The following is a 12,224-nucleotide window of genomic DNA, read 5'->3' as shown; positions in this document are numbered from 1 at the left end:
GGAGAAATTTCATAACTGTGAGAGCAATCAACCAATGGAACAACTTGCCTTCAGAAGTGGTGGGTGGTCCATCACTGGAGGCTTTCAAAGAGAGACTGGATAGCCATTTGTCTGAAAGGGTCTAGGGCAGTGATGGCTAACCTTTTTGCCATCGCGTGCCAGGAGAGGGGGGGCGGGGGAGGGTCGCGCGCGCATGTGCCCACGCGCATGTGTGCACAACCCCCTCCCCCTTCCCCCCCCGCTCCTGGCACATGATTGCCTGGTAGGCCCGTTTTTCTTTCTTACCTGGTTCCAGATCTTCTCTGTGTATCTGGGAACAGCGAAAACAGCCTTTCCCACTCCCTTGGAGGCCCTACGGAGGCTCAAAGGGCCCATTTCCCCACTCCCGGTGGGACAGGAAGTGATGTTTTTTCCTGTCCCCAGCCTCCAGAACCTCTCTAGGAGTCTCTAGGAGCCTCTCTAGGAGTCTGTAGGAGCCTCTCTAGGAGTCTCTGAAGGCTGGGGACAGGAAAAAAGTCACTTCCTGTCCCACTGGGAGTGGGAAAATGGGCCCATTGAGCCTCCGTAGGGCCTCCAAGGAAGTGGGAAAGGCTGTTTTTGCCTTTCCCAGATACACAGAGAGGATCTGGAACCAGGTAAGAAAAAAAAACAGGCCTTCCCCCCCCACAGGCCCTCCAGAGGCAGGAAACAGCCTGTTTCCCTACTTCTGGTGGGCCCAGAAGGCCCGAAAATCAGCTGGCTGGTGCGCGCATGCGCCCCAGAGCTGAGCTGGCGTGCCCACTAATATGGCTCCGTGTGCCACCTGTGGCACGCGTGCCATAGGTTCGCCATCACGGGTCTAGGCTCTCCTGCTTGAGCAAGGGCTTGGATTTGAAGACCTTTTCAAGTCTCTTCCAATTCTATTATTCTATATTCGATGTTCTAAGTACTAACTAAGTACTAACTGATGTCTTTTGAGCATTTTGATACAGACATCATCACTTTGATGTGATCATGGCTTCTTATGGACATTGCTGCTACCAGGGCATTGAGCAAATGAAGAAATATGCATTGCAATATTGTAACGCAAACTCTTCTCCTTTTGTGACCACATTACAACATTCAAATCATGCATAATAAGGGGCAGACCAGGAGTGAAATGCTCCTGGTTCGGACCGGATTGCCCAATCTGGTAGCGATGGAGGTGGGTGGTTCGGAGAACCGGTAGCAAAAATTCCTGCCCCCGCCCCCATGCCCAGCTGAGCTGCACAATCATCAGAGGCTTTTTTTTAATTTTTAAAAGCATTTTTTCTACAACCTCTTTGGCCGAAAAAATGCTTTTAAAAGTAAAAAAAAAGCCTCTGATGATCACGCGGCTCAGCTGGGATCGTCAGAGGCTTTTAAAAGCATTTTTTTCTACAATATCTTCAGCCCAAGAGGTTGTAGAAAAAATGCTTTTAAAAGTCTCTGACGATCCCAGCTGAGTTGCCTGATCAGCAGAGGATTTTTTTTCTTTTAAAAGCCTCTGATGATCCCAGCTGAGTTGCCTAATCAGCAGAGACTTTTTTTCTTTTAAAAGCCTCTGATGATCCCAGCTGAGTTGCCTGATCGGCAGAGGTTTTTAAAAACATTTTTTTACAACCTCTTCGCTGAAGAGGTTGTAGAAAAAATGGTTTTAAAAGTAAAAAAAAAAGTTGGCCACGCCCACCCAGTACATTTTTTTTTTTTTTTTTTTAAATTTGATTTATATGCCGCCCTTCTCCGAAGACTCAGGGCGGCTTACAATGTGCTCAGCAATAGCCTTCATCCTTTTGTATATTTATACAAGTATATTTAAGTATATTTATACAAAGTCAGCTTATTGCCCCCACAAACTGGGTCCTCATTTCACCTACCTTAGAAAGGATGGAAGGCTGAGTCAACCTTGAGCCTTGGCGAGATTCGAACCCTGCAGTAATTGCAGGCAGCTGGTCTTAAGCAGCTTAATAACAGGGTGCCTTAAACCCTAGTACTACCAAGGCTCTTTGAACATTAAGCCCCCCACCAAGCCACGCCCACAGAACCGGTACTAACAAATTTTAGATTTCACCACTGGGTCAGACTCGTGTTTGGTGAATTTGATAAATATTAACTTGCTGTGATCATCCCTGTTGAAGTATAATTGGCTATCCTGTGTAAAGCTTTCTTCTGAATCCACTTCTTTACTTTCCAGAGCGCCAGCTCAAATTGCCGCAGATCAAGTTCTGATATCTCCTACGAAACCCCGGTCTGCACCAAAGTTCAGCGGGAGTGTCGACTACGGCCTCATTTCAGTGATCCAATGCCAACAGATGCTGTAAAGAGGAAACAACTGGAGTTGAAGATAGCTGCAGCAGCCCGACACCATGCCCAGAAGCGCCGGCAAGAGAGAGAATCCAGTAAATCCCATCTTTTTCTCCTTTTTTATAATGGTTGTCGTGCCTAGATGGCAGCATGTAGTTGACTTTTGTTGATCTTGAAAACATAACAAGAGCTGGGGTGGCGCAGTGGTTAGAATGCAGTACTGCAGGCTAACTCATTGCTCACTCCAGGAGTTCGATCCTGACTGGCTCAAGGTTGACTCAGCCTTCCATCCTTCTGAGGTGAGTAAAATGAGGACCCAGACTGTTGGGGGCAATATGCTGACTCTGTAAACCACTTAGAGAGGCCTGTAAAGCACTATGAAGCTGTATATAACTCTTAAGTGCTATTGCTATAACAGTTTTCAAAGATAAAGAACTATTCATCAGCACTTGATTAATATTCGGGCTAGGAACCATTGGAACCCAGAGTTGTAACCTAACTTGAGAATTGAAGAAACCATCTGAAAAAGGCAATGTCAAATCATTTCTCCACTGTTATCCATCTGTTGCCAGCTGCTGAGCTCATCTGTCATGAGGTCATGGGCAAGAACACGGAGGTTTCATGATCTCATGGAATGTTTCACCACTAAATGATTGAAATGGTTTTAGATTTAATTTCATGGCTTCACACATACCATTTAAATTGTTGCATTACTGACCTTTGCTGTAGAGGTCTACAAGAGGAAAAAGAACATAGATGCAATTGACTTGACACTATTTTCTGCCCTTTGTAACAAACTTCTAGATCAGGTGTCTCCAAACTTGGCAACTTTTAAGACTTGTGGTCTTCAACTCCCAGAATTTCCCAGCCAGCCAGTCTTAAAGTTACTAAGTTTGGAGACCTTTGCTCTAGCTCAAGCAGAAATCTTGCACATTTCGACTGGGCATGTTCTGAAGTTGCTCCTAGTCTAGTAATTAGAAAGAGAAGATAATGCCATCACAGTGTCTAGCATTTAATCTTATATAGAACAAGAGACAAACCTGAAACAACTGGTCCTACAGAAGCATCTGGAGCAAATGAGGAGTCTACTTACTAGGATAAGGAAGAGGAAAATTCTTTCAAACATAGCTGAGTCATGCAGCAAATGAGAGTTTTCTTTCTTAGTGGTCAAATTAAGAACAGAGGTGTTGTTTAGAATCGGAATGTACATTTTGAATGCAAAAGTAATAGACTTGAAGAATTTGTTATCCACCAAGCATTGTATGACTGTCCAACCATGGATGCTTATCTTCTAGGAATTTCATGAAGGTTTTAAGTTTCTTAATTGCAAATATTGATAATCATTTAGCAAGTCACATAACTACTGGAGTATATTTAGTTTAATAATGGATGATTCTCTTGCCCAACTTTAATAGTTCATTTAATTTTCTAAAGAAATGGTGTTGGTTTAGAACAGGGGTCCCCAACCCGCAGTCCATGGACCAGCACCAGTTTGTGGCATGGTAGAAACTGGGCCGCGCAAACAAGTGAAGACCAATCAACGGGATGCAGGCAGTACATGAAGCCACACCCCCTCCAGTCTGCGGAAAAACCTCTCTCCATGGAACCAGTCCCTGGTACCCAAAAGGTTGGGGCCTGCTGGTTTAGAGAGTGGCTTACATTAGCTATAGATAACATGACAAAAATATTTTTTCTTCTACTTAATAATAACAGTAGAGATACTCTCAGGTTGAACTTGACTCCTGGTGAATACATGGACAGATCTTTGCAATTTTCTTGGTACCCGCATATCATTTCCTTATTTTGAGAATTGTTTCCCACCTTCCTAATTTATCTTACAGTCTTAAAATTTCTTGGTGATGTTCCCACCAATATAATAAGCTGGTCCAATTTTGCTTAGTTTCTGAGCAGAATTGGTCAGGTGATTTACAAAATTCCAGTGAAAATAATGCTGTATCATTACAGGAGAACCTTTTTATTGCTAGATAGTGATGTCCATTATTTTTGTTTCTCTGCTCAGGTCCAGCACTGACTAAAGCTACTATCAACTATGGAAACAATGTTGATGAGAATCACCATGTCCTGAGCAGTTCCTTTCGTTCCAAACACCGCTGGAGCAACGTTAGCAGTCTCAGCGCGGATAGTGGAATTGCAGGCGGGAATGAGGAGAGGGACAATGCTGACACCACCATTGGAGGGGTGCCAAGGATTAGGTCATCCAAGATGGAGCGAGCTGACAGTGGTATCAGCCAGGTGTTGAGTAAGAAGTGGAGGAACCGGGCATCAGAAACATTAACATCTCTACAGGCATGGGAAGCCCATCAACCTTGCACTGACTGTGGTGGCAGAGATTTTCCATTGGAAACAGATGTCCAGAATCAAAACAGGAAACAGGCCATTCTCTGTGAGAAGTGTCTGAAGTGCAGGACAGAACGGAAGGAATCAGTGTTGGAATTTGTCAACACTGAAGCTAGCTATGGGGAAGACCTACGCATCATCAAGGAGGAATTCTATCTCCCCATGCAAGCAGCTGGCCTCCTAACACAAGAACAGCTGTTGGTGGTTTTTAGCAATATCCAGGAGCTAATTGACCTCAACGAAAACTTTCTGGAGTATCTTCAAGAAGAGATTGATCAGGCTATTGAGCAGGTAGTGTGTGACTTCAAATCGCAATTCCCTTCCCATTTGCAACAGTTAAATTATTTTTTATTTGTTTCTGAAGCACGCTCATTTAAGAATTGCTGTGTCCAAAGCTGCTTCTTTGTCATCTTGTTGACATCCAATGTGTTGAGAACTTCAGAATTCAGAAGGTGCCCTCCAGATGTTTAACTGCATCAGATGTATCCCAGAATCCTTTCTGCTCATCTACCTTGAATCCCTAGAAGAGGCACATGAAATATGCTTCATCAGCTCTCAATTTAGTTAATTGAGTGTTTGTTCTTCCCTATGAAGTCCACCTTCATTTCCGAAACTTCAATAAGCCTGTTGCACTGTAGCATCTGCCATCAGTTACCAATATGAGCATATTTCTTTTGGCTGAAGGAAAATGATGCTAACAAGCTATGATAGCTTCTTAAAAAAAAGCTAACGTAATGTAAAGACCACTGTCTGTTTATATTTTGCAGTTCATTATTGCCTCTGAAAGGAATGAAAACCATATGCAGGTAGTTCTCAGTTTACAACCATTTGTTTAGTGACCGATTATCAGCACTGATAAAGTTGATGCACAACTGTCCCTCACTCTTAGAAACAGCATCCCCATAGTCAACTAATCAAAATTTGGGTGCTTGGCAAATGGCCATGTATTTATTGATTGATTGATTTATGAGATTTATGATAGTTGCAGCACTCCAAAGTCATGTGATCACCCTTTGTGTCCTTCCCAGCCAGATTTTGACAAAGTCAATGGGCGAAGCCAGATTCAGCTAAGAATTGCATGATTCCCCTTAGCAATTGCAGTGATTCAGCTAATTATTGCAGCAAAAAAGGTCATTGGACCTGACTCACTTAACAAACATCTTAACAACAGAAATTCTGGTCCCCACCATAGTCATAAGCCGAGGACTACGTGTAATTTCCTACAGAAATTCATTTTCTCAGCACCATCCAAATGGGGTAGTTTTGCCTCTGAGTGAATAATCAAAAGAACCTTAGCTTTGCCAACAGTTAATGAATGAATGAACATTAGAGTGGTTGATTTCTTAAGTATTATTCAAACCGCACTGCAGATTGTCCGGCTTTCCTGAAGGCATTCAAGGTTATTTATAATGGATTGGAAAGGCATTTTTTAAAAACATTAATTATGTCAATCTGTAAGCCTTATTGGTTAACCTCAAAAGTCAGCTGAGACAGAGATGATTATTTTAAGACCGGCAAGCACTTTGGGGAAGAGCTTTCATTTAATACTAATACACAGTTGTTGCATTTGTTTTCCTCATACAGATAGTGCTAGCTTGGGTCCCAGGCATACAAAGCTCTGCTTTAATTTTTAAGCAACAGATGGCCTCTCTACAAAATTGGGAGAATTGCTGGCCAAATTGAATTGGGTAGGGCAAGGAACTTGCAAGCCTTCAAACACTGTTAAACTATAAGCCTCAGCCAAATAATTAACATGGCTAATCGTGAGGGATTATGGGAGCTGTAGCTCATCAACAGCTGAAGAACCACAGGTTCTTTGTCTTCTGGAATAAATAGTACTGATCCAGATAGACAGATGGTGAGAGAGAGAGAGAGAGAGAGGCCATAGTTCAGGCTATAGCCAACTTTTATACTTGTTTGATTCCTGCCAACTCCAGGTAAAGCTGGAAAAAGATCCTGAGAAATTTCTTATAACTAGGCAGCCCTGAATGAGCTGGCCCAAAGGCCTGGTGATATGTTAGGAAGTTGTATGTATTTTTAGTAATGAGAAAAGGGTTGTCCTACAATCAATCATACTCCCACTAAACAGCTTTGGAGGAGGAAGAAGAAAAGGAAAAGGGGGAGGGAGGGGGAGGGAAGGGGGAAATTTTCACTAGGGCTATGACAGTCCAATGAAAGGTATGAATGCAGCACATATCTTCAAAGGGTTACAGCAGATACATCCTTTAGATGGCTTGACTGCTTCAAAGGTTCCCTCCCTTGCCTCTGCATGCATATGCAGTTACAGTCATTTGCTTTGCTTGTGATTCCCCCTTAGAAGTATTGTCCATATGTCCACATATGCAGAAACTGGAGAAAACACTTGAAATAGCTATGGCAACCCTAGAAGATATGGCTGCTTTAATACTTCAAGGTGGGGTTATCCATCCATGCTTCTGCATTTTGCAAGGTGTCCTTGTGAATGTTTTGCACAATCCTAAAATGTCCACTTATTTGAATAGACTCAGTGATCACAGGTCACCAAAAATCAAAGGTGGTTTATTTAAATTGACCAAGTCAGATCTTCTTAGTTGACTTATCCCTATTCCGCTTTTAGTTCCTGCTTGAGTTACTTTACAGTATTTAGATTTCCTATTTTGTGAGTTTCAGAACATTCTGAACAGTGCTGGATTTTTAGTGCTGTGTCAGAGTATCCAGAGACACTGCCATTTTGTTTTTATTACTAGTGTGGCATGCTGGTTCACCTGCTTTTGTTCATCCATGTAAGCCTTAGTTTCTCTGCTTTTTGGGGAGTCACCTTCCTTAAGCATCTTTTTCTAACTAATATTGCCAATTAATGGAAAGTGAAAATGATCAGAAAAGCAAATTGGGAGGAGAATAATCAACTCAACATGCCGTCTTCACCCCATTAATTGTTTATCCTTCTGTATTTCTGTTTTTCTCTTCTTCATCTTATACGTTGACAGGGTGATGATGACCTCATGACTGTGTGCATTGGTGAAATATTCCTGGAGTTTGTGAACATGCTGCCTGCATTCCAGACATATTGTCTCCAGCAGCCATCCTCCGTGAACATGCTCAATGCATTGGAAAAGGAAAAAGAGTTACTCAGGTGAGGATGGTTCCAAATTTTAACCAGGCAGGAGGTTCAAGAAAACAGGCTTGGAAACAGTTGTGGGATGGATAACTGATGAGGTTTTCCAGAGAAACTCTTGTACACTAGAGCTGAGGAACAGATGTTTCTGAGCTTGTATTAACAGAGACATGTTGGCAACTGGAATAATGAAATGTCTTTAGTCATCTATTGGTCTCCCTGAGTCACTAAGAGTGACAGGTAGTCTTCAACCTATGACCACAAGTGAGCCCAAAATTTTTGCTAAACAAGACAGTCATTAACTGAGTTTTATTTCATTTTATGACCTTTTTTCCCACAGTTGTTAAGTGAATTACTTCAGGAGTTAAGTTAGTAGTGAGGTTGTTAAGTGAATCTGGCTTCCTCATTGACTTTGCTCATCAGAAGATCACAAAACATGATCACATGACCCTGGGATACTGCAGCTAACATAAATCCATGCCAGTTGCCAAGTGTTTGAATTTTGATTACATGACCATGGGGATGCTGCAGTGGTCATAAGTGTGAAAAATAGTCATAAATCACTTGTTTTAGTGCTGTTTAACTTTGAATGGTCACTAAACAAATGGTTGTAAGTCAAGGACTATCTGTAATGGTTCAGGTTAGAAACTGGGATCCATGAGTTCGAGCTAAGCCAGCTGGGTGATCTTGAACCAGTCCCTCTCTCTTAGCCCACGAAGAAGGCAATAGCAAACCAATTCAGAAAATCATGCTAAGCAGAAGGCAGGAACTAGTCAACACTTTGAGTCAATGTTGACTCAGAGATACAGTGAAAGTCACTAAGGCAGATTCTATTACTTTGCTAAACTTAAAGAGAGTAACTGAAAGTATTGAGCCAACCTAAGATTTTATTTTAATTCATTACTCCTGAGGTAGAAATTTGTAAGTGCAGGAAAAAGAAAAAGTATTTGATAGGAAGAAAGATGATGAAAAACTATGATTAGGAATTTAGTATGTTCTCTAGAAATACAAATTCTTGTCCAAAGTGTCACTTGATAATAAAATCTACATTTGCATACCCTTGGTATTATTTAGCAGCTAAGAAATGGTAAGTGTTAGAAAACTAGTCCTTGGCTACCAATTGGATAGCCAAGGTTTAGGACATTCAAAATGCTAATTTTTTGAATAGTTATATTTAATAATTACAATTATTTTCAGATGGAACAAGAAGCAAAAATATATATTTTAACTTTTAACTCCACCCCCAGGTTTTCCTACAGTTTTGTATGCATGAAAAAGTTATGATTTAATCATTTCCTTTGTCTGCAGGATATTCCTCAATGTTTCTCAGAATGACAACACTGCCCTTCGTCGCATGAATCTGAGGTCCTTCCTCATAGCTCCACTACAGAGAGTCACCAAGTATCCCCTTCTTCTGAGCCGTATCATCAAAGCCACTATGGAGTACCATCCGGATTACAGCAGTCTGCTGGAGGCCAAAAGCCGCATTGAGTCCCACCTGGAACACATCAATATGAAAACCAAGCAGGAAGGGAATTCGTGGACTCTGCGCTCCTTCCGCCAGGACAGCAAGAAGAACCGAGAGGTGATCAACATTGAAATGAGGGAAACTGCTCTCAAAACAATGGGCTGGCTGCGGGAAGAAACACGGTTTGTGATGGAAGGCCCCTTACAGCTGGCCCAGCCACCTGATGGACAATGGGTGAAAAAGGGCAGCAAGACGTTAAAGTTCCAGAAGATGCAAGTTCTCCTGATGGTCAACATCAGGCGTGCATCTGAGTCCAGTTTTGAACCGGGGGAGCCAGGCTCTGTGAAAGATGCAGTATTGGTCCTTATTCGGGATAAGAACAATGGGAAGTTCAGTTTGCTCAGGGAACCCTTGAGACTCAGCAACTGTGTGGTCTCTGTGGATCCCGACTGCGATGATACATTTGAACTGCTTGAGATAAGACGGGAATCCTTCATATTTCGAGATGGGGACAAGGCACGGACTCATCACTGGTTTAGGCAGATCAGGAGGTACTCTCGGGAGCTGGGCTCCTGGAAGAAGCGGCGTAACGCTTTGCCCAATATCATGATAAGTGCATCTCACAATAGGTCATGAGAGGGGCTGCCCAAGAAATGACTTGGCCGAGCTCTGAACCTCCACTAGGCCTGCTTGAATATCTCTTGTCAACACAATTGCACAAAGGATGAACTTCAGCTATCCAAATAGCATTGGTGCTACCTATGACCACTATCTACTAGGAAGGACTTTCTAACAAGTGCTTTGTAGTGCTGTTTTCATACCGCAGGCTTAACTAAGTCAGGTAAAGGCACAGTGCACGTATTCACGTAACATGATGAGCTTGATGGGTCTTAACTTTGGTTAGGCTTAGCAAAATATGCAACCCAGACCATTGGCCAGTTTATGGTCCCATGTGTTGTGGGATCCCAGGAAGTGGAATAATTCAGTAGGTACCAGGTTAAGCATGCGGTGTGAACCACAACCAGTGTTTTTAAATTCTAGAAAAAAATGAGTCCATATTTAAACTAGTTAAATCTTCTCATCACCTAGACCCTAATCTAGAAACCTCAGTGTGGAAGCTTAACCTTGGATACACACGTAGGCAGAGTGTCCTCTAACAGCATTCTTAGTTCGCAGCTAATACAGAATCCTCACCCCGGAACTTCTGAGATTAGATAACACAGAACAGTTAGGGATTTCACTGATCTAATCCTCTTTTTCAGCTTGAGTAGTTCTGTTCACATAGAAGCACACTTTTGGGAAACCTTGACTCTCTCTTTAAGTCTGCCATCAACTCAATGTAAGAATTCTAGCCTTCTTTTCCTGGGGCCTGCATTCCCTTTGAAAAACACTAGAGGAATAAGAACATAAAGGCTCTGTGGAAGTAAAGCTGCTGTACCTATTGTCATATTGAAAACCAACCTATCGTTTACAGAACTGGTATCAAGAAAGAAAGAACTACTTGCTTAAGAATTTCCTATACAGGTAGTCTTCGATTTACGACCGATTGTTTAATGATCATTTGAAGTTACAATAGGCTTGGAAAGGGGGCTTTAGGGCCCATAAAACAATTCCAGCCATTGTAAAATGTTGCTCCCCTGTTGTTACATGACTACATTGTAGGTGCTTGGCAACTGGCTCACCTTTACAACTGGTTGCAGTGTCTTGCATCCCATGACCACAATTTGCAATGGTTTTTGCTAGTTTTCGGCAAAAAAAACCCCCTCCCATTTGGGAGAATGGGTCCAAACTTACAACTGCGTGATTCATTTGACTGTTATAAAAATGTCTGTAAAATTGGGTCCAGTCACATGGGACTAAGACCATCATGACTTATGACCAAAATTCCGGTCCCCATGGCAGTCATAAGTAGAGGACTACCTGTAAGCACTGACCAAATATGTGTTGTTGGGGATCGTGTCTGTATAAAAGGAAGAGAGGGCAGCATTCTGCTCTTGGCCACCAGACTGAGAAGTAACAACTTGAGTTTTTCATGTGGTAGAATGTCAAGATCCAGATTCTGGATCCAGTAGGAATGTTTTTTGCACTTCCTGTAATAAATAGGTTCAACAGCAGTGACAGCAAAATTGCCTGACCGAGGAGATGGGGGCTGAGTGGAAGAGGGCAGGCCTTGCAGGTTTGTGACCTATTGGGGATAATAATCTCATACAGTAAATGGATACCATTGGCATCAGATCTAAGGAGCAGGTCTCTAAGAAATATTGAGCTAATATTGTTAATATTGTGCAGATAAGATGAAGTATGTTTGCTACGTGACCCTGCATGATTGTGCTGCGGAAAGGCATCCTGGGACCATGTAATAGAGATTTCATTGTATGTATAATAGCGTTAGGTAACATGCAGGTCAACTTTAGAGCAGTATTAATCCAATAAGAGAGAATGTTTAGACAGTGTCATTGTTTTCACATTTTAGCTTGCTGTCCCAGGACATACTACCTTTAGGAGTTGTTTTTGCTTCTGGAAGGGTTTTATTTTATAAAGAAAACCTATGAGTTTTGTCCTCTTTTGCTCTCGAGACCACGTAGGTGCCAGTTTACTGAATTTTACATTGCACAGAATGCATGTAATATATGATGGAAGGGAAGCCAAATACGTATTTGACATTCAGCCACAACTATTCCTGAATATCTATAGAATCCTGTGGATAAGCAATAGCCTCTTTTTAAGCACTAGTGGACTTATTTGTAAATGAATTAAAGAACGACTGTAGAAATCCAATCCTGTATATATCAATTCGTTCCGAACTGTCTTCTGCTAATAAGGTTCAGTCACCTCTCCTAGTTGGTGATTTAGCTACATAAAAATATGTATTTCATCAGATAAGGAATCTCTCACAATACATCAGTGATAGCTAACATTTTTCTCGTTGTGTGCTGAAAGGGCACAACAGTGTGCGCGTGTGCCGGCACCCATAATGCAATACACTCCACCTGCTCATATGCA

At 42.1% G+C, this 12,224-nt stretch overlaps 1 protein-coding gene across 2 annotated transcripts in view; it reads left to right on the top strand.

Annotated features, from left to right (window-relative positions):
- The window catches only part of LOC117668610 (uncharacterized), an 80,426-nt gene extending 68,427 nt beyond the window's left edge, over window positions 1-11,999 (top strand). For both annotated transcript variants that reach the window (XM_087881748.1, XM_087881749.1), the window contains 4 exons: window positions 2,192-2,396; window positions 4,322-4,950; window positions 7,626-7,771; window positions 9,062-11,999. In XM_087881748.1, the coding sequence (XP_087737874.1) occupies window positions 2,192-2,396; window positions 4,322-4,950; window positions 7,626-7,771; window positions 9,062-9,857 (1,776 nt within the window). In that variant the 3' untranslated portion in view covers window positions 9,858-11,999. The remainder of the gene's footprint in view (window positions 1-2,191; window positions 2,397-4,321; window positions 4,951-7,625; window positions 7,772-9,061) is intronic.
- Window positions 12,000-12,224: the final 225 nt, after the last annotated feature.

Source organism: Pantherophis guttatus, chromosome 1 (genome assembly GCF_059756535.1).
Source record: "Pantherophis guttatus breed Tessera chromosome 1, ASM5975653v1, whole genome shotgun sequence".
Classification (NCBI taxonomy): Eukaryota; Metazoa; Chordata; class Lepidosauria; order Squamata; family Colubridae; genus Pantherophis; species Pantherophis guttatus.
The sequence above is the reverse complement of the archived record's forward strand: the minus strand, read 5'-3'. Positions and strand labels throughout refer to the sequence as shown.